Genomic DNA, 25713 nt, shown 5'->3' with positions numbered 1-25713 from the left:
GCAGACACTTTTCTCGTTTCCTTTGTCTCTCAAAACAAAAACAGAAGAACACAGCAAAGTGTGTGTGTGTGTGTGTGCTCCTGAAATAGCCGCATTTATGTTTCCCAGTGTTCAAATTTCAAGCCCAACCCGGATGACAATACACACACGGCGCGGGTCGTAAACACATCGCCACGTCCTCCGTCAGATGAGCGTTGGGGGATCCAGGGCGCGCTCGTCTTTATGACCCGTAATGTTGGGGAGACTGAAAGATGGAGAATGTAATGTCACTCTCTGCCCCCTTTATTGCGTTTCACGCCCTGGCAGTAGCTGCTGTATGAGCTGCTCTCGGGATGCTTTACTACTTCCCTTTCCTCTTCGCCGTGTACAGTGTTTTTCCAGGTTTATGGAGAGGCCACGTCCATTAAAATGCGCCTCTTCCATGGTAACTCTGTGTTTCATTGCTAAAAAAAGGTGGCGCTAAACACTTTTGAGCATATCTGTTTGTGTACATGTGTTTGTGGGTGCCGTGCACGATTATTATTCTTATAATCCTCTCCAAGTGGTGTCTCTGCACCGGCGTCGGCGATCCTTCATCATCATTTTCTTGTTTTTGTTGTTTCACTTTTCGCATATTTGTCTGAAACGCCCGCGGCCGGTCGTCGATGCACCGCTTATCGATAAACAACATTTAATTCTAATCTGCTCCATATCAATACTGAGCGATAATCGTTCATCGCATTCCCGCCTGTATTTTCTGAATCCACGACGTTTTAAACTGCTGTTCCGCTTCACTCTCGCCATCGATCGGCAGGCCGGCTCACAGTTCGCTATTTGTGTCGTTACCCGAATGAGAAGCCTAATTTCCCCTTCTAATTTCATGGCATTTAACTTGTTGGCACACACACACACACACACACACACTCTGGTGCGTCATTGAAAATAAGTTATTGTGTAAAGTGGGCGTTGTGGAAAAGTGTATTTGCCTGTCTTGGCGGTGTTACGCTGATCCCTGCCAGCTCCTCAGCTCCGACGCAACATCACGTTATAAAATATAATATAAAATATAACACTTTTCGCTCGGCAACCTGAAAGAAATGGGGGACGATCGTGAAAGTGCGAATATAAACAGATTTATTTGATCCCTGAGAGATTTGACATGGTTTTTCCCGACATGCATCGGTGTCAGATGTGGTTGATAAACGTGACTTTCTTCAGTGTGTTACAGAAAATAAACACGACCGACAGTTTGTTATAAAGAACAGTTGACCGGCGCACGAAGGGGTTCGAGAAGTCGACAGCGAAATGAGCCGTTTGTCCAAACGCTGTGTGTTTAATTGATAGTGACTCTTGATAGTGATGTAGCGTTGCTCCGCCGGGATCTGCAGACGGACGGACCGTCCTCCTGAGCGACCGCCGCCAAAAATCAAAAATCAGCCTGTTGGAGACACACGGACACGCAATGCCTGTCCCGGGCTCGGCGTGTAAAAATATCAGCCTGGAATCCTTCTTTCTCCGCAAACATGCAGTCAGACACTCTGCAGTCGGACACCAGCGCAGCAGCTCATAGAGTTGTGAGGGATTCTGAATGCTTGGATTTCAACTCGCTCACAGAATAACGGCAGATGTAGCACGTAGACGACGATATCACGTTTATCGAGGATCGCTCTGAAATAACAGCGGACGCAATTTTGACAAGATCCTCTCGACGATAAATGCAAAACGGAGGACAAATGTGGTTTCAGGAGGAGAAACAACTGAAGATGACCGAACGGGATCAGAGCCTCGTATCATATTTTTAGGTGTCGTCGACAAAACTCAAGAGTAGATTTATTCGTCGGCTGTGACGTCATTGCACAAAAAAAAAAAAAGAAAAGGATCGGACCTCTGGAAATTTATGGCCCCTGATTGCGTGGGTTAGGGTTGGGGTTGGTCCCGATGCCCTCCGTCCCCTGCAATCCATCACGGGGAACATGAAAGAGGACAAAAAGGCTGACGCGGCAGTGCGGAAAGAGGAAGGCCGGGACGCCGGGGGAGGTTCAGACCGGAGGGACACGCAGGCGGAGACGGACGGCTGCGTCGGCGAGCGTCGGCAGCGGGGAGGGACGGGGGGACGGAGGGAGGGGGGGAGGGGGGGTTCAGGAGGGAAGGGGGGGTTCAGCGAGGAAACATAAATTTTTGATCAAGGCCGGATTGACAGGTGAACAAAAAAAACCAAAACAAACCCCCCAGAGCAGTGGGGACGCTGCAGATCACACCGCTCTTCCACAGAAAGCACTTTACAAATAATTCTTATTATTAAGTCATCCCAGCGAGCGAACAGGGTTCCCGGCCGCGCAGAAAAACACGTGAACGACCCCGGCGCTCGGCCCGCGCACGTGTTTGAAGGCTTTGGCGTTTCGGTCGGACGTCGGCGTGTAGCATCGTTGATTAAAAATGTCATTTCCAAACACATCAAAATCCTCACGGCAATCCTTTCGGTAAAGATCATTCAGCAGTATCGTGCACGTGTACCTTTAATAAAGTGACAATAATCCTGTAACATCCGTCCACCTCTAATCTGATCCTAAAGTTCAAGTGGGGATAATAAACACATGACGGCCAAAGGTCCACTTTTGGCCGATTGCATGAAATGACTTTAAGCTCTAGTTTTATGGCTGATTTCAACCATTGAAAGACCTTTTTTGAAATAGAACAACCGATGATTTTGCATCGTCCTCGTGATCATAAATACTCAGAGGAATCCCGAGCGTCCGGCGTTCCCGGCAGGTTTTCGACTCGGTCCGCCGTTTAAATTCGGGCACCAATAAAAGTCCCGATGGAGAAGCGTGCGTGTCGGGCGAGGCTGGACGGAGGTGGCGTCCTGCATTGGAAGCGAGCGTTCCCTCAGTGAGAGCGCCGCCTTGCAGAGGTTAAACCGCCTCCCCGGAGCCCAATATTGACCCGGCGGCCTCCGAGAGTCTGTTTTTAAACGCGGCTCACGAGCCGGCGGACGCGTCGGGCTTCTGCAGTCAGCTGTCAACGCGCCCAGTTATTTTTCTTTATATTTCTTTGTCTCGGCGGCCAACACATACATTTCGCCGTCCTCCTCCTCCTTTATTTCTTCCTCCTCCCGCCCGGAGGCCTGGCACGCCGCCGAGCGTCCGTCCTTTTTTGTTTTCTCTGCTGCTTCTCCGGGACGGCTCCAGAATGCGGCTTTCCTCTCCGAGGAGACTATTAATACATGTTCTCCGTGTTTGGGTTTGTTTTTTTTAGCCGCCGCGAGTCCCACTTATTTCCCGATGCAGAAGTCTTTGAAGATGATGTCCAGGATCTCCTCCGCCCCGACCCGTCCGGTGATCCGGCCCAGGCCGACCAGGGCCAGCCGGACTCCCTCCGCCGCCAAAGCCAGGTCGGTGTGGCGGTAGCGCCGGTACTGATCCAGGGCGTCGGCGCTCTGCTGCAGGTGGGCCCTGTGGCGAGCCTGGGTCAGGGCCGGGGCCGGGGACAGCGGGTCGCCGCACCTACGCAGGAAGTTGCAGTACAAACTGAACCGAAGCAATAAAAAGCAGCAAAGAAAAGCAGTCAAAACATCCTGCGAGCTTCGATTTATCTTCCATCTTTGACGGGATGACGGCGGAGGTTTTACACGGCTTTCGTCACGAGCCGATCTTGCGGGATCCGCTCGTCGGCCCTGGAGCTCCGGGTCGTCTCCGGACGCTCTACATTCGCAACTTCTCCGTTCTGCTCCCGCAGCCAATCACCTTCCTCCTTCAAACCCTTCCTGAGCTCCATCCCTAGATCTTTTATCTCCAGAACATCTAACGTGCTGTCCCTCAGATGGACCTGGTTCCTGATGCTCTCCATCTCCACCCCTGCCTCCTGCCTTCTCCTCCCGATTCAGCTGGTTCAGTGTTTCTGTTGATTCGGGAGCGAGCGAGCGTGAACGCCAGATTCAGGCGGCGCAGAAAGTCTCGAATACTGTAATTTCCGGACTATAAGCCGCTCCTTTTCCCCCCCAGGCTTTGAATGCTTAAACAAGGATTTATTTTGGGCTGATGAACTTCACACCAAAACATTTAGCCTCGTCTCATCGGGCGTGAAATTCAGAGGCCGTTCAGTTCCGACACTGAAGACGACCTTCAGCGTGCAGGAGGACCAAGGCAGCCATCAGCTGGAGGACCAGGCGGGGAGAGAACGTGGACTTTTCCTCGTCTTATTTATCGTTCATCTTTTTTTGTTACAGCCACTGTTTGGGGATAAAAACATTTCCGGTGTGTATTTGTGGATGTTACCGCTATGGATTTAATGTAACATCTTTCTGTGTAAATAACTGTGCAGCCTATATTTGCACACAGATTTATTTTCTTGCTTTCAGCGGCTTATATTCAGGCGCGCTCCAGAAATAGTCCAGAAATTACAGTAATATAACCTTGAATGGAGTCTCTCTGTGGTGACATTTTTTTCTTTTTGTCCCGAAAGCAGCGCCGCCTCCCCGGGGAAACATAAATCGATGTGACGCAACCGCGAGTAAGGCGCTGACTCACAAGGTCCCGACGGCTCGGCTCAGCAGTTGGACCAGACTCTGCAGCCCCTCCTGGGTGCGGCAGGACGTCAGGACCACGGGGGGCAGGCCGGACCTCCAGCCGAGCTCCTCCAACTCCCGCCTGCGCTCCCGCGGGAGCAGGTCGGCCTTGTTGAGGACCAGGAGACGCCTGTCTGACGGCAGCGTCGCGGCCAATCAGGACGTGAGTAGTTGCGGACGTGGAGACCGCGGAGGAATCGGCGGGATACCTGCGGGAGGCGGCTCAAGGGCGAGCGGCAAACTTTCCAGGTGATCCCGGAGGAAGGCGGCCGCCTCCTGGGCTGGAGGGGGCAGCAGGGTGCAGTCCACCACCACCAGGGTCAGATCCGCCTGCTGGACCCTGGAGGAAACAAATGCACAGTTTGAAGGCGTCATGTTGGCTTCTAAACAACATGCAGCCCAAATTCAAAGGCAATAATGCACATTTGTTTGAATCAGAAAGACTTTAGCATGTTGCTATTTGTTACAGAAGCAGCTTCCACTCGAAGGGCACAAGATAAGACAATCTAAGCATTGATGAAAAAACTAAATATGTAAAAGTGAATATACAGTCCCCGGTTGTTGTTGGATACGGATGCTGGTTATTGCATCCGTCCCCGACCCCTGGGCCGCACAGACGGAACAAATAACCGACATTATTTCTGTTCTACTTATTATCTGAGTCTTAACAATGTTTTATTTTGAAAAACGAGAGAATTCTCTCGGTTCAATCCGTCTATGACTCACTCTTGCACATGTCAAGGTGCTCGTCTCGGTCACATGACCGTGAATATAAAACCCAGGAGCCGGAAAAATGATTAAAAAACAGTCTCCGGAAAGTTTCTTTGCAAAGGGGAAAAGGCCCGGTGAGGAGACGGACGAAGACCCTGAGACCGCCAATAAAGAAAGAAGCATTTAACGGACGATACCAGGAAACCCACTTCTAATATGGATTTATGGCGACGGGTGATTCCCGCATGCCGAGCTCGCTCTGAATTAAATACAGGGACCGGCTCTCCGATGAGGCGACGAAGCCTTCAAAACCGCTCGGAGACCGAGCGCTAAAAACAAGCCTTCGGAACATGTCGAAAGAAGAAAGCGGGGATATTTATATATTAACACGTATTTACCCGCCGCACCTTAAAGGCCGGACTGTGAAATTCCTGTCTGACATAAAACCGGTCCTGGTGCAAAAGAGGTTGTGGATCGCCGGGTTATTGGACAACAGAAAAGTTTGCACACAGTGAGTCCAGACTTCACCCCCGGGTCTTCGCTCGAATTCCTTTGGGGTCATTTAGGTTTATGTGACACCCGTACCAGACCTCCTCCTCCTCCTCGCCGCCGCCGCTGCAGCAGCAGCAGCAGCAGCAGCAGCAGCAGCGGATGCTTGTACTCACCACGTCCTTCCTGTAGTGACCCGGGTCACCAGCCCGTGACCCACCCCTCCTATAGAAATAACTTGAAATGAGCCATAAATGTTTCGCGAAGACAATGCTTGGGGTACGGTGACCCGTCGCAGAGCCGTACAAATGTGTCGATTCGGAGAAACGTCCGAGGAAAATGCGGCTGCGCTTTCGGGGGACAGAGTGATGGCCGCCGAGCCCGTCCGGACCGCTGCCAATCAGCTGACTCGGCGGTGTGTGTCGGGGGGGCGCAGAGGTGTGTTTGTATAAGATTAGCAATCGATGACGACTCTAAGAAAGCGCCGCCATTCTTCCTTGCTGTAAACAGTGGAAGTGGCTGCCAGTTCATTCTCTGCAGAGTAAATGAGGCGCTATTTAAAGGGGGACGACAAGAAGAGGCTCCTCATTACGCAACCTCCTGCCAGTGTTTGTGGGACCTATTTCTATCTATGGCTCAGCAGTAATACAAACTCCGTCCACGCAGACATGACAGAACCGCCACGTGATGTATAGGTTGAAGGCCCGTGACTTATTTCTTCCTTCCATTGTTTTCAGGAGCTCGGACGCCGGCGTGTTTTTCGGCAGAGGTACCTCTCGCGGGCCCTGCGAACGCCCTCTCGCTCCACCGGGTCGCCGCAGTCTCTGAGGCCGGCCGTGTCGCTCAGGACGACGGGGAAGCCGCCGATGTCCAGCGCCGTCTCCAACACGTCCCTGGTGGTGCCGGCGATGGGAGACACGATGGCGGCGGGTCGGCGGCCTGGGAGGAGGACCGTTTGAAAACGTCAAACGAGGGTGAACATCAAAATATTTTGTGTCTGGACTTTTATGGAAACGATCGTGAAAATAGAAAAGTCGATATAGTCGGATTGAAATAGAAAACGCCTTCTTCTATGTGGAAACACGTGATTTACCACACAGATATGGCGATAATGAATAATAATGATACTAATACATTTATTGAAGGACACCGTGGAGACACAAAAACAAAACAATAAAAATGGCAAAGTGGTCAAAAGAAAAAAAGTAGAAATAAATAATATTAATATTGCGAGCTCTATTATGACATTCTTTGTATGTCTTTTTAAAATATGAATCCATACACACAGTTTCAGAAAAACAAAAGTAATGGACGGATAAGAACAACGAACGTAATGGCCCTCTAGTTCTGTGCACGTCCTACAAGTCGGTGATCTCATTATCTAATCATGAGTTGGCGGATTCAAAGGGAGCGTGGGTAACTATATGGGCCAGTTTATTTATCCCGGACGTGAGCGGTCGCTGGTCCTGGGCGGTTTGAGGACGTCTCTGCACAGGTGGTCGCCACGTCCCTGCCCTCTTCTCAAACCCTCCTTCACAGCCTCTTCAACTTTCTCAAGAGGCGGCGCGGCGGTTTCCCCCCCGAAGGTAATGACCGGAGTAATCCTTACTTGTCAGACGGGGTGTTAGTTCGGGCCGGAGACTAATTAGAAAAGGAAACAACGGCAGGACTTTATGGCGAGCTTGACAAATAGGCCCATTATTCTGATAGGAAGCCCAGAGAGAGAGAGAGAGGGTCCTTCCAGCGCTTCGCTCTGGATAGTTTATACGAAGGTGATTCCAAATACTTTTCAGGATATGATTCTCCAAACAAATGCAGCCTTACAACATAAACTATCAGGGTTGTATTAGTTTGCCATCAAAATATGTGTGCAGTAATGAATTTGTGTAACTGCGGGTCCTGGAAGGAGGGAATAAAACATTTGTATTGTTATTGTATTTTCGTGCGTTTGTTAACCGCTTAAAACCAACTGTATTTTGCGGACCATAAGGCGCACTGCATTATAAGGCGCACTGCATTATAAGGCGCACTGCATTATAAGGCGCATGATAAAACATACGCTCTATAAAGCCAAACAAATAGTCCGTTTAGTTGAACTGGTTCTAAAACCCACTGCTCAGCGTTGTCCACTCACTGTGGCCATCTCTCTTTGCTCCAAGGAAGCTCTGTTTATGTTTTGTTATCTGATTGGTTTACAGTTGCCAGCGATGGAGCACATCTAACGCTGTCTGACGTTGCAACCCAGATTCAAGCAAGGAGACACTTTAATACGACGTCCCTGCGTCGGGTGGAACGCTCCCGACATCGATCAGGCACTAAAACATTTGGACAGATGTTTGAGCGCAGTGTGCCGCATAGAATGGGTTGGAGGTCAGCAAGCAGAACAAGAATTCATACATAAGGCACCGGACTATAAGGGGCACGGCTGATTTTTGAGAAAATCTAACAATTTAAAGTATTTTAAGAAAATTACAGAATATGAAATGCGTCTTCTTCCCTTTCAAATCATCCCAAACGGCTGCTTGTTTTCTTTCGCGCGGATCTGTCGGGACGGTTTTGGCCAAATTGCTCGTCACATTTCGGATGACCCAAATAATAATAATAATAACGATTCTACAAAGTGATATTTGTCAGTTAACAGTCAGGGATTTACAGATAATAAAACATCTGAACCTCCCCGTGGTGTTTGTCTTACAGAGGGCGTTCAAGAGGCTGCTCTTCCCGGCGTTGGCGGCGCCGGCGATGACCACCTGCACTCCCGCGCGCAGCCGCTCGCCCCTGCGCTCGTCCTTGAGGTGCCGCGCCACCTCCGTCTGCAGGTCACGCACCCATCCGTCCACTGCGGGGGAAGGAACGGGATGTGAGGGGAGATCTCGTGCCGGATTCAACCTCCGCGTCCTTGTCCGTGGGATTTCTGGGCTTTGACGGAAAAAAAGAAGACCTTCGCCGTCTGACACCCCTCGCCCGGATTCCAAAAAGTGGGTCACGGACGCGTCTCTTTGTGCGGGTGATGAAAAGGGAAACCGCTTATGGCGGTTAAAAACACCGATGCACCACTTTCAATGCGCTCATCGCAGGTGCAGATGGAAAGTATTTATGCAAAGCTTTGCTATTTTTGGAAGTGTGCCTATTATTATTTGCAGCTCACCTCCGAGGCGAGAGCCGACATTCCGTGCCACCTAAACAAAACAATAGTTCCCAGGCTTTATCGTGTCCAACCTTTCAAGACATCTGAGGGGCTCAGCCAGAGCCAGACAGCCGGCGACGGGCTGGGTGACAGCGCTCACACACACACACACACACACACACACACACACACACACGTAAACAGTGTGAGCTACATGCACAGACATACACTCACAAACATGCGGATCCAGACACATATATTCATACAAAACAAATGCACACACACACTAACTGTAAACAAAGCTCTCTCACACACACGATTTGTGTAGACATGCACACACACACACACACACACACACACTCACACATGTACACAGTATGCACCACATGCACAGACATACTCACACAGATCCAAAGACACATATATTCATACAATAAAGACACACACACACACTGTACTTAAAAACAGGTCTCTCTCTCTCTCTCACACACACATACACACACTCAATTTGTATAAATATGCACGCGCACACATATAAGTATACACGGTATGGACCACACACACAAACAGACACAGGCTCACAAACTCACCGACCAAAGACACATATATTCATACAATAAAAACACAAACACACACACACACATAGTACTAAAAAACAGCTCTCTCTCTCTCTCTCTCACACACACACTCAATTTGTATAAATATGCACGCATACATATAAGTGTACACAGTATGCACCACACACACAGACACAGGCTCATACACACCAACCAAAGACACATATATTCGTACAAAAAACCCCAGGCAAACTGTACCTCTGTAAACACAGGTCTCTGTCACATACACTCAACATGTGTGCACTGACACACACACACACACACACACACACGCAAAGCATGGGAAAGCGGTCAGCTGCGCTGCTGACAGGCCTATTTCTGTGAGCGATGTTGCAGGTCTGCTTTGAAGGTAAGACGAATGTCTGGCCCCCCCGCCTCGCCTTCTGTCCACACTTCCTGAGAGGAACCGGCTCTGGGAGCAGCTTGATGTCCACGGCTGGTCCCTACAGCGAGGCGCTCGCACCATGGACGCTTCCAAGTCCAAACAGGAAAGACGGTCAGACTCGGCTCTACCTAAGCCGCCCCCCCGCCGAGCTGCGAACATACCTTGATTTAAGACCCCGTCCTCGATCAGCTCATCCTCGCTGAAGTCTATGAAGGCCTCCACGTGGGCCAGACACTGCGAAAGGGCAAAGGCGGGAAGGGGAGGTCAGTCGGACGGCCTTGTTGGTTTAGTTAGATTAGTGTTAGCTTGGAATTTTTTTTTCCATCTTAGCATCGTGGTTGCCCCTAAAGCGTCACATGGAGCCGTAACACTATCATTGGAACTAAATGTACCGTAAAAGAACTTGTTAAATAACTCTGAATTTATAACTCATTCAAACCCAAAATGTTAGATGTGCGTTCCCATCTTTCTTGAAACCGCCTTCCACCTGCATCAACTTTTCTCTTCCTGGACATTTAGGGATCATTTGAGTTTCTCAGTTCCACATCGACGTGGACACGCCGCGATCTAATGGCGGGTCACGTGATCGGCAGGAATTGTGGGAAATGTAGTTTCTGGTCGACGCGTGCGTTCGACTTCTTTATTTGAAGACAATCGGATCTTTTAAGAGGTTCTTGCGGCCTGGGGTTTGACCGAGTCGGGTCTTCTGCGTCTCCCTTCGGCCAATCGCTTGCCTCCATCCAACCCCGTCCTCTTCATCTTCTTCTCTCACCCCCAATAACTTCATGTCTCCTTTCCCTCCATCCGTAGATCTCCTCCCTGCCCTTCCTCCTTTGCCAATTTATTCCCTATATCGATCAATCCACATCCTGCCATATGAGCAAGGAGACGTTTGTCGTCCTGTCGCAAAACTCTCATTTGATTTTATAGATTAACTGATTTAGAATAATGTCACCGGACTAATCGAGTAAATCTCGAATTGTTTTCTCGGCGCCGGCCAGAATCGTCAGGGAGGACACCCTGTTCATTCCCACTCCAGCGCTGATCCGTATCTTGATTGACGCCGGAGCGCACACACAAAACTGGCCCGAGAAAAACAGGAAGCATCAGATTCCTATACTTTACTTTAACAAACGTGGGAAGCCCCATGGTTAAAAAAAACAAACAAAAACCACATTGTTTGCGTGTCAAATGAGTCTTTCACCCGAAGAAGATGGCGTTCCTCTTATTAACTGGATTCCCGAGAATCCGAGTCGAAAATAAAATGGCGACGGGAGTCTTTTCCGAGAAGGAGAAGCAGGTTGGTGCGCCGTGGCGCCCGAGGGACGGCTCTGCTGCCAAAGTGTTGCCACACAATCGGTGCATCGCCTTCAAAACATTTCGCAGAATAGGAAAGTCTAGCCTGCTTTCGTGGAGCCGAGGTGTTTGTCCGCGTTCGGCGACCCGCTTCCCCCCTTGCTGCCCCCGCCTCCCGATCGGCCGCGGGAAAACGTGGAAAATCGAAAAGAACATCAGCGCGTCCTTGCAATATTAATATTTATATTTATAAAGATTCTCCAGGACACTTGTTTCATTTTTACCGGCCACATCTCGGTCCGTACACCTGCTGTTTCCATCACCATTCCCTGCAAAAGGCCTTTCTTTTTCTAGTTTTGTATTCTCTTGTATGTATCCTACATAGTGCTTGTTTATTTGTATCTATACCCTTTATTTGCTCACTCATTCTATCACTATTTGCACTTCTCTACCCTGACGCTGCTGTGAGATCAATAGTTGAGCCCCCCTAGAAAACAACAGCGAGTGCAGGATAAGCTGTATGCAAAATGAACGAGTGAATAATTGTTCCTCATGATTATGAAAGCAAAAAAAAAAACAACAAAAGTTTAAAGTGGTTAAAAGAACGGGAGGAAAGAACAACCAGAATGTGATCGATCTCTACATGGAAGTCTTGTCGCTTTCCACGCAAAAGGTAGTTTCAAAACCAATATCTGATGTTAAAGGATTTAAAATTAATGTCGGACTCATTTCAGCTGCGAGCCGGAGGCTGAGGTGACTTGATAAGACCCAAAGTCAAGCGGATACATTTTCTGGCTCGCGGTTGCAGGGACCACGTCCTCGTCCTGACCGTCTTAACGTCGCACCTTCCACGTGCTCACGACATGAGGCGCGCTGTAAATAAAGAAATATTCAGTCTGAAAATGGATGAAAACGCAGTTTGTGCTGGGGGTTTTTCTGCAACAGATGAACAAAAACTAAACATTTCCCCGTTTTTTTTCGTTACTTTAAAGGCTTATGTTTCTCCGAGGCAGTGAGCATAGAGATCCCGAGATGCAACAAAGGTTCCCGGCCTCTGCAGTGTGGGACCCCCCCGTCCCCCCCCGTCCTCCCCCGTCCTCCCCGGCTCCCCAAGGTCCCCCTTATTAATATCTCCAGCCAAGATGCAGGTTAGCGCTGTGCTCTTCAATCCTGCAGCTGTCGCACACAATGGCTCCGGACCACGGCGAAATGAAAACAGGAAACCTCAGATAAAGTTAATCCATCAACAACTTGGTGCGAAATCCCCTGCCTTGATTCAAAAGGGCACAAAAAAAAAAAAAAGAGAAAGCTAGGACCTGAACCGTGGCCTCGCAGACGCAGGCGTGTCCTCCTTATCCAGATGCCAGATTTAAAAAACAAAAAGAAACAACCAAACTGCTTGTTTACTCAGACATAAGGTTACATTTACGGGCGCGTGTTGTGCAGGTGACCGATGGCGAGCCGCCGCGTTCATCACAACGCCGGGACTGCAGTCATTGAAAGAGGGTCGCGTCTGTCGTGGATTCAGCCTGTGGGTCTTTGTAAAACACGATACCAAAAAAAACCCAATCGATCTCCTTCGGACCCCCGGGACGCCTTCGTCTCATATGATGGGATAAGTGTGAAAGTGTCTGCGCGCTTGTGAGTGTGTTCTGAGGGCGTTACACATTTAAACGCAGATTATCGTTCGGGTCCGGCTTGCTTTTTAAAGGTTGCGATGCGTCCACATGAGGGGGTCGAGAGGTGCGGAAGGTGTGGGGGAAAAAAAACCTTTCTGACCAGGAGAGTCTTCACCCTGGAGATGTTTCATCCATGTGATTGGACACAAAAGGTTGACTTGTTGGCCAAATACCGCCTGAAACCCATTGTGTGTCGCTTCAGAACAAACCAGTATTGGAACCCCAGTTCCTGCGACACATCCTGAACATTCCCCTTTTGACCCCGTGGCTCGAATGAAAACGGGAATTTCTGCAGTTTGATTAAAAACAAAACGAAAGGCGTCAGACATACTGTACCCGTTTCAGTGTGTGAGTCCAGTCTTGATAAAGGCGTCCGAGATCTCCCGACATCTGCCTGAGGGCCTGCCGCCTCTGGGCCTCCGTCTCGGCGTGGATCAGATCGCCGAGCCCCTCCACCTTCGGAGAGCGGCGACATTTCTCATTCCCAGAGAATGATCGCGAAAATACCGTCTCCGGAGGAACCGAACATGGACCGGGTTTACTTTCTATAACCCGGCGGCTGAGGTTTCCATGTGTTTTCACATTTGACCCACCTCTGTCAGGCCAAGTTTTCCAGCTTGAAAGGCCCTCCGCGTGAACTCCCCAGCTTCAGCAGGCCTCATGCCAGGCACGCTTCCTGAGAAACAACACACACACACACACACACACACATGCAGCATGCTTACAAACATGAAAGAAAGGTATGAGCCCAGAGGTAAGCGTGCACGAACCCACGCGAGGTCACGGTGGTTTAAGAGTTAGAACAGACGGAGCCCTGCAGGTGGCACCTCTTTCTTTGTTTTCTCCAACGCTTTGCAGATGTCATCGTGGAACCAGAGGACGTCCGGACGGATCCGAGCGTCCCGGAGCGCTTCGCTCGCTTTAACACGCCGCTGGCTGTCGCTTGTCCTGTGCGGTTCTCGCTCTTTTTCGCTATCAACGCTAACTGACTTTATCTATTAAAATACATATATAATAATAATAATAATACTACATAGGATTTGTATAGCACTTTTCATGGTACTCAAAGACGCTTATATATTTATACATTAACTCTGCAACTTTGAGGCCCGTTAATATTTTCTGTCAAGAATTTTATTTTTTCACCGTTACATTACATTCTTCTGTTTGAACGGTCTTTATTCGATTATTTTTAATATTTGATTTAAAATAAGGTGTCCTCACTGTATTTTATTCCATCTCCGGTTTTGAAAAAGTTAATCGGAAAACACGAGACATCTCAGAAATAATTCTCGTGATATCAGCAGGACGTTTCAAATGGTTTCTCTGATTTTCCAGATGTTTTCTGTGACTCCTGAATGGATGGACCGTCTTGCGGGATGGCCGGGTCGCAGCGGAACCCGGCTTGATTCTGTGCGCCAAAATGAATTTGAGAAGACGCTGTGAGGTTTTTCCAGTCTGGAGCTCACGACCTGAAGTTCACCGGCGGAGGTTCCCGTCAGGTTTGATACAACACTGCACTCTAGGAGGCCAGAACGGGAATTACAGGGAGAAGGTTATTAGCCATTCCCAGAGAGACGGCTACGCCTGTCGGGGCTCATATTATCAGTAAATTAAAAACAGGAACGCTCGCCTCAGTTTTCCCTTTTAAGTCACACTGACAGTCACGTGAGGATTGGGATTAAATTCGGGCTTAAAACCCGGCCAACCAAGGCAGCGAATCACAGGCATTCTGAGAGTTTGATAGTTTCAAAGGCCCATCGACCTCATTTTCGATAAGCACTATAAACAATGTTTGCGACACTGACGGATTTGGATTTGCGGTTTAAAAGTGAAATGTTACCGCCATCATATGACAAATCCTGCGGTGCATTAGTCTGCTTTGTCCGACCACATCGCAATGATTATATCTATATCCACCTAAATAGACAGATAGATGTGTTGTAAGTAATATCTTCTTCTTCTGATCCCCCTCAGGGATTTTTCTACTCAGGGTCTCCACAGCAAATCCACCTTCTTCATCTCACCCTATTCTCTGGATCCTCCTCTCTCACACCTTCATATCCTCTCTGGCGACGTCCATCCATCTTCTCTTTGGTCTTCCTCTAGACCTCCGATTCCAGCATCCATCTACCAATATATTTCCCGTCCCTCCTCTGTCCATGACCCCACCATCTCAGTCTGGCTTCTCTGACCTTCTCTCCAAAACATCTTACATGTGTGGTGTTTTATTTTAAGTAATATAACATGGTATCTCGGTCGTAACAGTATCTGATGTTACCTAGAGCCTGTAAGACAGCAGTGACGACAGCAGGGCCGCCGTGGATGTGGAACTCCACACTGTCCTCTCCGGTGAAACTGTGAGGAGCTGATAAGGTGAGCGTGGCAGAGAAAGGAGGCGCAGTATTAGTCGACATCGTACCTCCGCGTGAAGGAGGAGTGAAACGCAACGGGTTTGCATGAGGCGAGCCTACCAGGGAACCAAAGGACCAGGCCGCGGTCCAGCACCTCTTTGGACCGGGGATGTGTGATGCTCCGCAGCAGGGCGGTGCGTGGAGAAGGCAGGCGGTGCGAAAGCCCCGCCATGTGTCGCAGGGCCGCGGCCGAGGCCGGCCCGCTGACCCGGACTACCGCCACCCCACACCTGCCGTGACCCGACGATAAGGCGTAGATGGTCCCGGCATCGGCCAGACCTGCTGAGAATCCACCGCCGGTGCAGAGATGTCGCAGCGCGGTCGCTCTGCTGGCGGTGAGTGAAAAACACGACACGGATTTGATTCAATGCACGGGGGGAAAAAACACAAAGCTAATTTTTATCTTCATTTTGTCTAAACCGCGAATCCTGCACCTGGAGTCGCTCTGAGACCGGCCTGCTTAAGGCAAAATAATCAAATGAAGGTGTGTAAATAAGAAAACAAAATAAAACTCCACAATGAATAGAGATGCAAAATTATTTTACAAATAATGTTTGAGGAAACAAAATCAGGGAACAGAAGCCCTTCCCTCTATTTTCATTCAAACGTTATATATGTATATTGTAATAACATTATAATAAACAATGTTTTGACGTGGCCCGAATAACACGGAGTGTTTTGAGCAACAATGATTGGATTTAAAAATGTCTTGATATTTGACAACAAACCTTATCGTGAGTGTGTGGAAGGCTGCTCTCCATAACAATCCACGCAGACCGGGCCGGGGAAAAAGCATGGTTTATGGAGATGTTTCACAACATTATGCCCAAAATGAAACCAGAATATATCCGAGAAAGTAGCTGATAAACGGATAAAATAATCTCGTGATTCGGACGTGTTCTCGCACAAACGTCCCCCGGAAGATTCACCGGTTCCGCTTCATCCCGGAAATGGCTGTCCTATTCGCGCTCTCTGATTGGTCCGACATATGTCAATCATCAGTAAGCCCCGCCCATTGTGCAACATTAAATAGGTTCCGTGTGTTTATTGTTTTCCACCGGACTTCTTTCCATGGCCCGCTCTCGATGTTTGCGTCCCTTTTTCCCGTCACACATTTATTTGATTTGCACAAACAAAACAAAAGATATTGCTAAGTTATGTTCCTGTGATTTGCTTTATCCGTTTCATCTGATTTATTTTGGAAAAGTATCTTTTATATTCCACTGTAAGGTCCAGATCTGTGCAAGGTGTGTCTGGTCCCCGTGTGCACAGAAAGAGACACGATTAGATTATTTTGTTTACTATCTTTAAAAATATGGCTTAAAACAAGAGGACCGATACACCGGACAGTGGAGCAGAATAGAAAAAACAGAAAATGTAGAACCGTGTTTGTTTTATCCTTAGTTTGTTTTTGTTTTTTTTTGTCTTTTTGAAGGATTGTTTTCAAGTGCTTCTGCCGTTCGAGCTGCTCTGTTTAAAATGAACACAGTCGGCCTTTTTTCACTCTAACGCGGCAAAAACAACAACCAATATTTACTAAAGGCATCAGCTTTGCGGAGCTGTTTTACCAGTTTGTGTTTCGCGAGCGATTTCCTTGCACGCCGTGTTCTCCGGCCTGTGTTGTGGCATCTGGTAGATGTTTGGCGGTGTTGTCTCCGGGACATGCATCAAGTATGCAACCGCACAACCAGCTCAGGTGCACTGGTGTGTGGACCCTGCCGCAGAGCTTCACAGCTGTCAGCACGGAGGCAGGTGAGTAAGCAGAATCTCTGCTCGCAGAAACGTTGCTGTCCAAGCTCGGAGACGGCGGACCGCCCGCCCAAACATGCTGTCGGAGGAGAGCGGCCGAGGCGATACGACGTGCACGAGTGGCGTGGCCTCAGGCCCGAGGAGCAGTCTTCAACCTGGGCTCTCAATAATTTATAGCCGCTCGGCATGTGTACAAAGCATGGCAGCTGCTACCCCGCAGCTGTCGAGCGTCACTCCGCAAACACGTCAGTCTCATTTGACCGAAGCTGCTGTTTAGCATCGGAAAAAAAGTCGTTCGCTGATTTGATGGTTGAGCGAGACGCTCGTGAAAACACAGGCGAACGCCGGCTGGTCCCTATTTGCTGGCGGTCACGGAGCAGATTATAACGTAACCGCGTTCAGCGCGCAATTATATTTGCATAAGGTGTCGACTTAGTTGTTCTTTTGGTTATGATGTGTTTTTAAGAGATCATCTATCACGAGATCCTTTTTTTCTTCCGGGAGGTCGGCCCGGAGTGTTTGTCCGAGCAAACGGGTGAATTATGCAGCTCCGATCGCAGAGCTTTTCCCCGAGCCTGAATGCCACTAAAACTTTAATCTACGGAGGTATTTTTTGCATTGATAAATTAATCATAGTCTATTAAATCTTCGAGGGTCCGGAATAATGCAGTCCTTCTCTCTGGGGAGCAATAGCGCGCCTGCCGATAGGCCTGCGGCCGAGCGGATGCGAGCGCTTTTAACTTGGGGATTAAAAATGGCATTTGTAGAAGTATAACAGCATGGATGGAGGAAAACGACCGAATAAAGCGATATGAATCTTGATCTTCATTTAGTCAAACAGTCGAAAGAGCTGAACCTTAATAGAATTTTCTCAAGTGGGCCAGAAGACACAGATATTAGGCAGAGCTCCGAAAAATAAGCTGGCTCCTGTCGATTCAAAGTTTATTTTTCCAGTCACGCTCCGAAGTGCGGAGTCGGTAGAAGCCGGATTTCACACCGAGAGGTAAGAAGATCTGATTTCAAAATAAGTGGATCCACAGTCGGTGACGTCGCGTCTTCTCTCCAGTGTTAAGCGGGTCAACCGAGGGCATCGGGTGCATCCACACGAGAATAGACTTTATAGTGAAATAAGAGACGCGCAGGTCCTCCGGTCCGTGTTTTAAAATGTCCAATATTTGCACGTGTTTGTCTTCTGGAATCTCATGACGCAGAAGGAGCGGCTGCGTCGAGCGCTCTCGGGGTTACAGTCGGTGTGAAAGTGCGGGAAGCAGCGTGGTTTCTTGTCCCGTTTAGACTCAAGCATGACTGACTTGTTCTGTCAGTGTGCTAAAGTCATGCGTTCGCAGATGATTTATATTTTCAAGATATCAAGTAAAACCTATGAGATGTGGAGAAAGGGCCAAGAGGATTGGAGATGAACCTCCAACCTGTTTCCTCCCCTGTCTTGTGTTGATCTGCGTTCATTCTTCTTATAACGGTCACGACCGTCCCTGACAATTCACTTTTCTCCTGGCGGCTTTCTTTCCACTGGCTCGGCCTTGTCGGACGCGCTGGTGACACGGCGTGGGCCTCCTCGCATCGCTCCAGCACAAATAATCCCAAGGTCCCTGTGATTGTTGATTAAAACCAAAGCTCGGACGGGGCTTTGTCAACGTGGGTGTGTTTTATTTCTGCAGAGGCAAAGCCAGGTGCTCGCTGCAGTGCTCAGTGCTCAGTGTGTGTGTGTGTGTGTGTGTGTGTGTGTGTGCGTGTGCGCGCGCACAATATAGTTTATTAATTAGAATCAGAATGTCTTTATTGATCCCCAAGGGAAATTGCTTTTTGTAACAGCAGCAGCTCCTACTCAGAGGGTGCAAGATTAGAAAATATAAACATCAATATGAAAATATAGACTTTTCTTTTTACACTTTTTCCTCTTTTTTTATCATGTTATACATTATCTTCTTTTTGTATCACATCTAATATTAAATAGTCTGCTGTAGCCACATCTCCTTTGTGCACTGTCCCTGTCTCCAGTGCTGCTGTGACAATTGAATTTCCTTGCTGTGGGATCAATAAAGTCTGTCATATCTCAAAAATCAATATAAAAATATGCACTAGTATAATTAGTTCTGGGTTATTGCTCTATATTTGCATTCGACATGGGTAATGATAATAAAAATAATAATAATAATAGTACATGTTATGTATGGCGCCTTCCTCAACACTCAAGGACGCCATGCAGACTTGTACGAAAAATACAGATTTAAAAGTAACTTTGAAAATAAAGCATAGAAACGACAATTAGATAAGATAGACTGTATCCATGATAATATATCACAATGTTATCCCTTTTTGTTGCACGACTGAAAAAAACATCATGCTGCTATTTTACCACCTTCCATTATGGTATTACTGACTGATGTTTGCACTAAAGTGGACAAAAAACACCAAACCACCTCTGCTGCTCCTCTCTATATTCAATTTACAAATATTTATACATTTTCAGTCTTCATATTGTCAAACTGGCTTTGACTTTGACTTTGACTTGACAATCCCACGATGGCAAATTCAATTGTAACAGCAGCATTACAGGCTAGAAAAAGCGAGCAAATCGCAACAATTGAAAAAATGGCAAATGAGGAGAGGGGTACAAATGGACAAGACGATGTACAATATAAACAACAGAAAAAAAAAAAAAAATATATATATATATATATAATATAAAATGTGTTGGTTATAAAAAAAACAACTAATAAGAATAAGAAAATAATAACTAGAAAATATAAAAAGGTGGTTAAATAAAAATAAACAATAAGAATATAAATCAATCCGAAATATAAAATAGTTGTTGAATGTCAATAAAAATTAAGAGAAAAAAAATCAATACAAAATATAAAAAAAATTGGTAAGACTTAATGAAAATAAGAAAATAATAAATCCGAAATATAAAAAAAAAATATTAAGAAAAAGAAAATAATAAATCCCAAATACTAAAAAAGTGGTTAAATGACAATAAAAAACAAGAAAATAAATCAATCCAAAATATAAAAAATGGGTAAAAACATAGTGAAAATAAGAAAATAATAAATCCAAAATAAAAAAAAGTGGTTAAATGACAATAAAAAGTAAGAAAATGAATGACTGCAAAACATGAGAAGTGGGGAAAATGATAAAAAAAAAGGAGAAAACAAATAAATACACGCACAGATTATGGCACGGGAGGACTTATTGCACGCAGTGAGTCCCTCTCTGAGGGAGGAGTTTCTCGGCCACCGTGCGTGTGGATAACATTGTTCCAACGGGGATACATTGTCACCGAACGCGTCTCCGCGGGCTTTCCATGCATCTCCGTGCACGGAGGGACGGCCGTCCCGAGGTGCGGGTCGCCCAGCCCCCTTCCTCCCCCTTCCTCCCCCTTCCTCCTCCTCCTCCTCCGCCGCCTCCTCCCTCCCTTTGTCCCTCCTCCTCCTCCGGAGCTCGGCAGAATCTCCGTCTCCATCCAGCCGCGCCTCCCGCTCCTGCGCCCCGCCGGGATGACCCTCCGCCGCAGCCGCGCAGACGACCTTCACCTCCGTCTCCTGGCCGTCTAACCACACACACACACACACACACACGCACACACACACACACACACACATGCCCTGCCTTCCTCCCGCTCTTCGTCCACCTGCGATGCGAAACCGCTGCTCCATTTCCCGGAGAAGATCTTCATCGTCCGTCGCTCCTCGCTGATCGAGAGCATGCCCGACCCGGGGACGGCACCGGCGGCCGGCGACGGCGGGCCGGAGAGCTCCCGGCACCGCCACCGAGCCCCGCAGGGAGACGCCGAGAGGCCGGAGCCCGGCGCTGCACCCACACAAGCCGGCGTACTGGGTGAGTGAGAGCCGCTCGATGCGGAGGAGGAGGAGGAGGAGGAGGAAGAGGAGGAAGAGGAGGGAGCAGGTGGACGTGATGCTGGGAGACGAGCACCGTCACACTCCCTCTTTTGTCTCCACGAGGCTCCGGAGGCTGCAGGCCCGGGATGAGCCCTGCACGGTGGGGGAGGGACGGAGGGACGGAGGGACGGAGGGACGGAGGAGGGGGGGGGGGGGTCACTGGCATCTACTTTACTAAAATGCTCCTGGGTGAACATGTTGACCTTTCTTCTGCACCACCGACCCTTTGCAGCGGGACCCGCCGCGGGGGCATCTTCATCTTTTTGGGGTCGGGGGGTTCGCTCGGGATGTTCGGCAACTTCACCGTGTCACCCTGAAGCCTCCCGGGAACGAGCGGCGTCGGTTTCCCTCGGGGTTAAGTTGTAGCAGGTGCCACCTTTGTCATTCCAAACAGGCTTAATCCTCCTTATTTAAAAAAACCAAAACAAAGCAGAAGTTCTACGCTCGCGCCGGTTTTACGGTGAAGTAGAAATGTGATTTCTGTAGCGCAGCCCGCCGGAATAGACGGGGTCGGAGGTTTCTCCTTGCAACATTCAGGGGCTATTTTTGGAAGGGACTACAATATTAGCCGGCGCGTAGCCTCGGCAGCTGTCGAGCCGGGGGTTGTTTTCGCAGACACGGCCCGCGCTCGCTCTGCTGCAGAGTGATGCAGCGAGCGGCCGGCTATCGGGTGATGAGCGCTTCTTTCCACGCCCGGCGGCGGTAACCCGAGAGGGAAGGGCGGAGAGGACGGCTCTCCCACCGCCAGAAGGTTCAGGGGTCACAAGAAGAGCCTGAAAGAAGCTTTCGTTTCGCGAGATCGGCGGCGACGATGCCGGGGAAAGCGAGTCCTCCGGGGATTTGTCTCGATCAAGATGCTGAACTTAGGAGGAGCAGGAAGGCTCCCGCCATTCATCGGTCGGCGCCGGAACATGAGCGAGGTCCCCGGGGCCCCTCGGGGGCCGCCGAGGTGGAAAGACACCGGGCGGATAGCGTAGCTCCTCATCGGCGGTTCAGTCGGGTTTTAATTCCATGGCGCCAAATCATAACACAGTCGCCTGACGCCGCTTCTAAAATGATCTACGGGAGCCCGGCGTGCATCGGACGGGTCCCGGCGCGTCCGCCGACCTTCTGCCTCGACCGAAACAGGGCGAGCGAAAGAACGACAGGGACGCGCGCTGATATTTGTGCGTTTTTTCCGGGTATCGTTCGGCCCGTCTTTCCACATCGGCGCGCGAGAGCCCGGCGTAGCCGTCTGGGACGCTATCGGCTATCGTCAGCAGGCCGGGGAGCGGTAGCTCTGATCCGCCGCTTGGCATTTTCTTTGTCGTTTGTTTGACACGTTAATGGATTTATCCGACACGGTGGCGGAGGGAGACCTGATCTATTCGGGTCCAGGGCGGAACAGACCGGCGTTCGGTCGTCCGACATTCACGGCTGCAGATTATCGGGCGGTTCAGGGTGACGCTTCGACATCCGGGTTCATAGATTTGCAACGAAATGGACCGAAAATGAACGCGTTGGATGGAACGTCTGCGACATCCCAGTGACTCCGGAACAAATCTAGGTGGATTTTTTACAAATAAAGTCACGCTCTTCTCGAAACCGGAGCGGGTTTGGTGGCGTCCTCTCCTGCTCAGCGGCCCTAATCAAATAATGAATACTTAAGTAGGTCATAGTCCAGGCTAGCTTCCTCCCAGTTTTCATTATTTATGCTAAGTTTAGCCGAGGCTTCTGGAGTCGGCCTTCGTCAAGCCGCTTGAATCGACCGCCGGCGGATCCAGAGGGTGTTCGGACGAATGGAGGCGTTGGCGCGCGGCGCCCGGCGTGCTCCGGTCGCTTCATGCAGTTTCCAAATGACAAAGTAGCCATTATGATCTTCGCCATGTGGTCGGTTCATCTGAATTGGAAAATTCTGCAGCGACGTCTTCAGGCTGACCTGTGAGTCAGAAGGCCTCGGCGTGCGGCGGCAGGTGGAGAGACGTCGCGGCGCCACGGCAGGGGTTCGACCACTTCTTCTAATTCTTCTTCTTTGGGCTTTTCCCTTCAGGGGTCTTCACAGCCAATCCACCTTCTCCATCGCCAACTGCTTTCTTGTTCCTCGCACGACGTCCATCCATCTTCTCTTTGGTCTTCCTCTAGATCTCCGATTCCAGCATCTGTCTACCAATATGTTCACTCTCCCTCCTCTGTCCGTGACCCGACCATCTCTGACCTTCTCTCCAGAACATCTAACATGTGTCGTCCCTCTGATGGACTCACCCCGATCCTCTCCATCCTGGTCACTCCCAAAGAGAGCCTCAACATCTTCATCTCTGGGCCCACCAGCTCTGCCTTCTGTCTTTTGGTCATTGTCAGTGTCTGTAGAGCACACATGGTCGCTTTGCTGAAAAACAGAAGTTCTTGTCCAAATGTTCTCGTCTTCTCGTGGCTTCAATGTGTTTACTTGAAGACGTTCCATCCGAGAGGCTTCCCCGGTTCTGAAGAACCGAATTCGTCACGATCCGATGACCGAGAGCCTCCGCGGACCAAAACGAGAGCGGGGATGATCCGGGCGAGGGACGATCGAGACGCACGGCGTGTCGGGAATCATCTCAGCGAGGTCTGATCAGACTGTCCAGCAGAAGCAGAAGGAGCGAGTGGCCTCCTCCCTCTAGAAGGACACCACAGCCGGTACGAAGGCGATCCGAGGCCACCAGTAATCGGCATTGGACGTAAAATGGGGCCGCGATCGTCAGTTTCCACTCCGGAGGGCTGAGTTTGTGTGGCCGAATGTTTACGATTCACTACATCAGAACGGCAACGTCTTGATGCCAAGCAAAGTCTTCAGGTTGGAATATCCTAATAATAGTGGCGTCCGACTCGTATTCGAAAGCTTCGTTTCTCCGTCCCTTATTTTCAGCCGATGTTGCTCTCCTGCCCTTTTAAACCCCGCCGCTCCCGATTGGCTGAACATTACCTCGCCCGGATTACGCCGGTAATATCACATACCCGTCCTCTCACGTGTCGGCGCCCGTTCCCCCGTGCGGCAGGAAGCCGGCTGTTTTTTTTTTTTTTCTCGCCGTCTCGAAGGATTTTTCTCGCTCCGGGTTTTCGGGCGCCGGATCGTCTCAATGCCTCCATCGTATTTCCCTAATCCACTCGCTCTAGACTTTGATCCTCCGCGCCATCTTGCTCGGTGGCTCCGTAGCCTCCCCATATCCACAAACCCAATGTTCCAAAGATTAATTAAGCGCCCATCATTAGGAAAAAAGCAAAGCGAATATCTCACCAATTAGCCGGCGCTCCCTCCGAGGCCAGCGCGTTCTGGAAACCGGGTCATGTCATTTGCGGTTGTTTAATCATCCGGCAAAGGCGTTTGGGATTCCTTGCACTGGATAAACGACACAGAGAGCTGACGGTGATTCTGTATGTTTGCGTACCTGCGTTTAGCTTTTCCATATTTGAATGAAATCACGGTGCTTTAGGATGCCGTTTTCTTTGCCGCGGCAGGGAAGGGATCGATCTAGAACAGGCTAGAGCTTGTTAGCTGCAAGCAATGGAGACTAAAAGTCAACTTCAGCCGGACAGAAGTGCATTTAAATGCAGATGATGAACACTAACAGCGGAAACCAAACCGAAGAATGACTCCAATGTGATCGCGGCCCGTCGGCTTTGTCTGTAGATCCTACAGGGGTGTCGAACTCATTCAGTGTCTAATATCAGCATCGTGGTTGCCCTCAAAGGGCCGCATGGAACGGCAACAGAATAGATGGAACTAAATATAACCAAATGTAATGTAAAATACATGTAACTACTCCTTCATGTTAAAAACCTCATTCAAATCCAAATTGTTACGTATGCATTTGCGCAGATGTAAACTAGTTGCTCTGTTGCAAAGCTAGATTTCAGAGTTTGCCTTTTAATTCTCGGACAATTTGTTGTTTTTCTGGAAGGCTAACTTTAGCATACTTAGCTCCGTGTTATGACGTAGATTGGACTCTTTGACGCTGCCTCATCACACAAAAGACAATCAGACCTTTTAAACTCTCTCACATTTGGCCCGCGAGCCCTGAGTTTGACACAGGTGCCGTGGAGAAACTGAATAATACCAGGTTTATGTTCCACTGACAAACCCTTGGAGGATGTAAAGCTTGTCTGGAAGGTGCCGCATACCCTGGAACCTGGATCGGCTTTAGAGGGTCCGCTTAGGGTCGGGACTGGTATCTGGAGGATCCACGTTTCCCATGAAGACCCCTCCACTCCTGGTGAATGGCACAGTTTGGTGGTCAGCAGTGGTCAGCAGTGGTCAGCAGTGGTTAGCAGTGGTCAGCAGTGGTTAGCAGTGGTCAGTAGTGGTCAGCAGTGGTCAGCAGTGGTTAGCAGTGGTCAGCAGTGGTTAACAGTGGCCAGCAGTGGTCAGCAGTGGTTAGCAGTGGTCAGCAGAGGTCAGCGCAAACGTCTCGCTGCGAGAAAATCCCCATCAAGGGGTCCTTTCATTGTGGAGTCCCAATGTTCTCCCCGTGTCTGCATGGAGTTCCTCCCACAGTCCAAACTTAAGGTCTACGGGCCAAATGTGGCCGTCACCTCATTTCATGAGGCCCGCGAGAACGTCTTAAAAGGGTCCGGTGGTCTTCAAATAAGCAAGTGGAACGTGTGCGTTGACCAGAAACTACATTTGCCACAATACATGTCGATCACGTTACCCGACAAGTGATGGCATTAGATCGCAGTGAATCCACATCGATGCCAATTTCAACAAGTGGAGTTGAGAAACACAAATGATTCCTAAATGTCCAGGAAGAGAAAAGTTGCCACTGATGGAAGA

The 25713-nt window shown here is 49.2% G+C and overlaps 2 protein-coding genes across 4 annotated transcripts in view; one reads left to right on the top strand and one right to left on the bottom strand.

Moving 5' to 3' along the window:
* Positions 1–3013: 3013 nt before the first annotated feature.
* gtpbp3 (GTP binding protein 3, mitochondrial) lies at positions 3014–16517 on the bottom strand. Of its 2 annotated transcripts, none has more exons than XM_086162318.1 (11): positions 15990–16517; positions 15322–15590; positions 15129–15215; positions 13441–13523; positions 13184–13303; positions 10034–10106; positions 8439–8582; positions 6517–6682; positions 4753–4883; positions 4506–4677; positions 3014–3482 (listed from the first exon to the last, which is right to left on the bottom strand). In XM_086162318.1, exons 1-11 carry the CDS (start codon positions 16055–16057, stop codon positions 3251–3253), a joined length of 1545 nt encoding a protein of 514 aa, XP_086018444.1. In that variant the 5' UTR covers positions 16058–16517; the 3' UTR covers positions 3014–3250. The 2 variants fall into 2 exon arrangements, 1 of the variants encoding a protein (XP_086018444.1); XR_015107303.1 differs by having other exon boundaries at positions 3355–3482; positions 4506–4673.
* Positions 16518–20028: 3511 nt separating this feature from the next.
* ano8b (anoctamin 8b) overlaps positions 20029–25713 on the top strand; it is a 49593-nt gene continuing 43908 nt past the window's right edge. For both annotated transcript variants that reach the window (XM_086161680.1, XM_086161679.1), the window contains exon 1: positions 20029–20865. In XM_086161680.1, the coding sequence (XP_086017806.1) occupies positions 20733–20865 (133 nt within the window). In that variant the 5' untranslated portion in view covers positions 20029–20732. The remainder of the gene's footprint in view (positions 20866–25713) is intronic.

This window comes from Fistularia commersonii, chromosome 16, assembly GCF_037954325.1.
Source record: "Fistularia commersonii isolate RoL2024-O1a breed Wild chromosome 16, RoL_Fcom_v1.0, whole genome shotgun sequence".
NCBI classification, from domain to species: Eukaryota; Metazoa; Chordata; class Actinopteri; order Syngnathiformes; family Fistulariidae; genus Fistularia; species Fistularia commersonii.
This window is presented reverse-complemented; position numbering and strand designations above follow the sequence as displayed.

Excerpts from the sequence above, each read along its gene's own strand:
- gtpbp3 (XM_086162318.1), bottom strand. The coding sequence starts at position 16,057 with ATGCTTTTTCCCCGGCCCGGTCTGCGTGGATTGTTATGGAGAGCAGCC. Across the intron at positions 15,591-15,989 it reads TTCCACACACTCACGATAAG|CAGAGCGACCGCGCTGCGAC; the intron begins GTTTGTTGTCAA and ends ACTCACCGCCAG. Across the intron at positions 4,678-4,752 it reads CCTTGAGCCGCCTCCCGCAG|ACAGGCGTCTCCTGGTCCTC; the intron begins GTATCCCGCCGA and ends CGCTGCCGTCAG.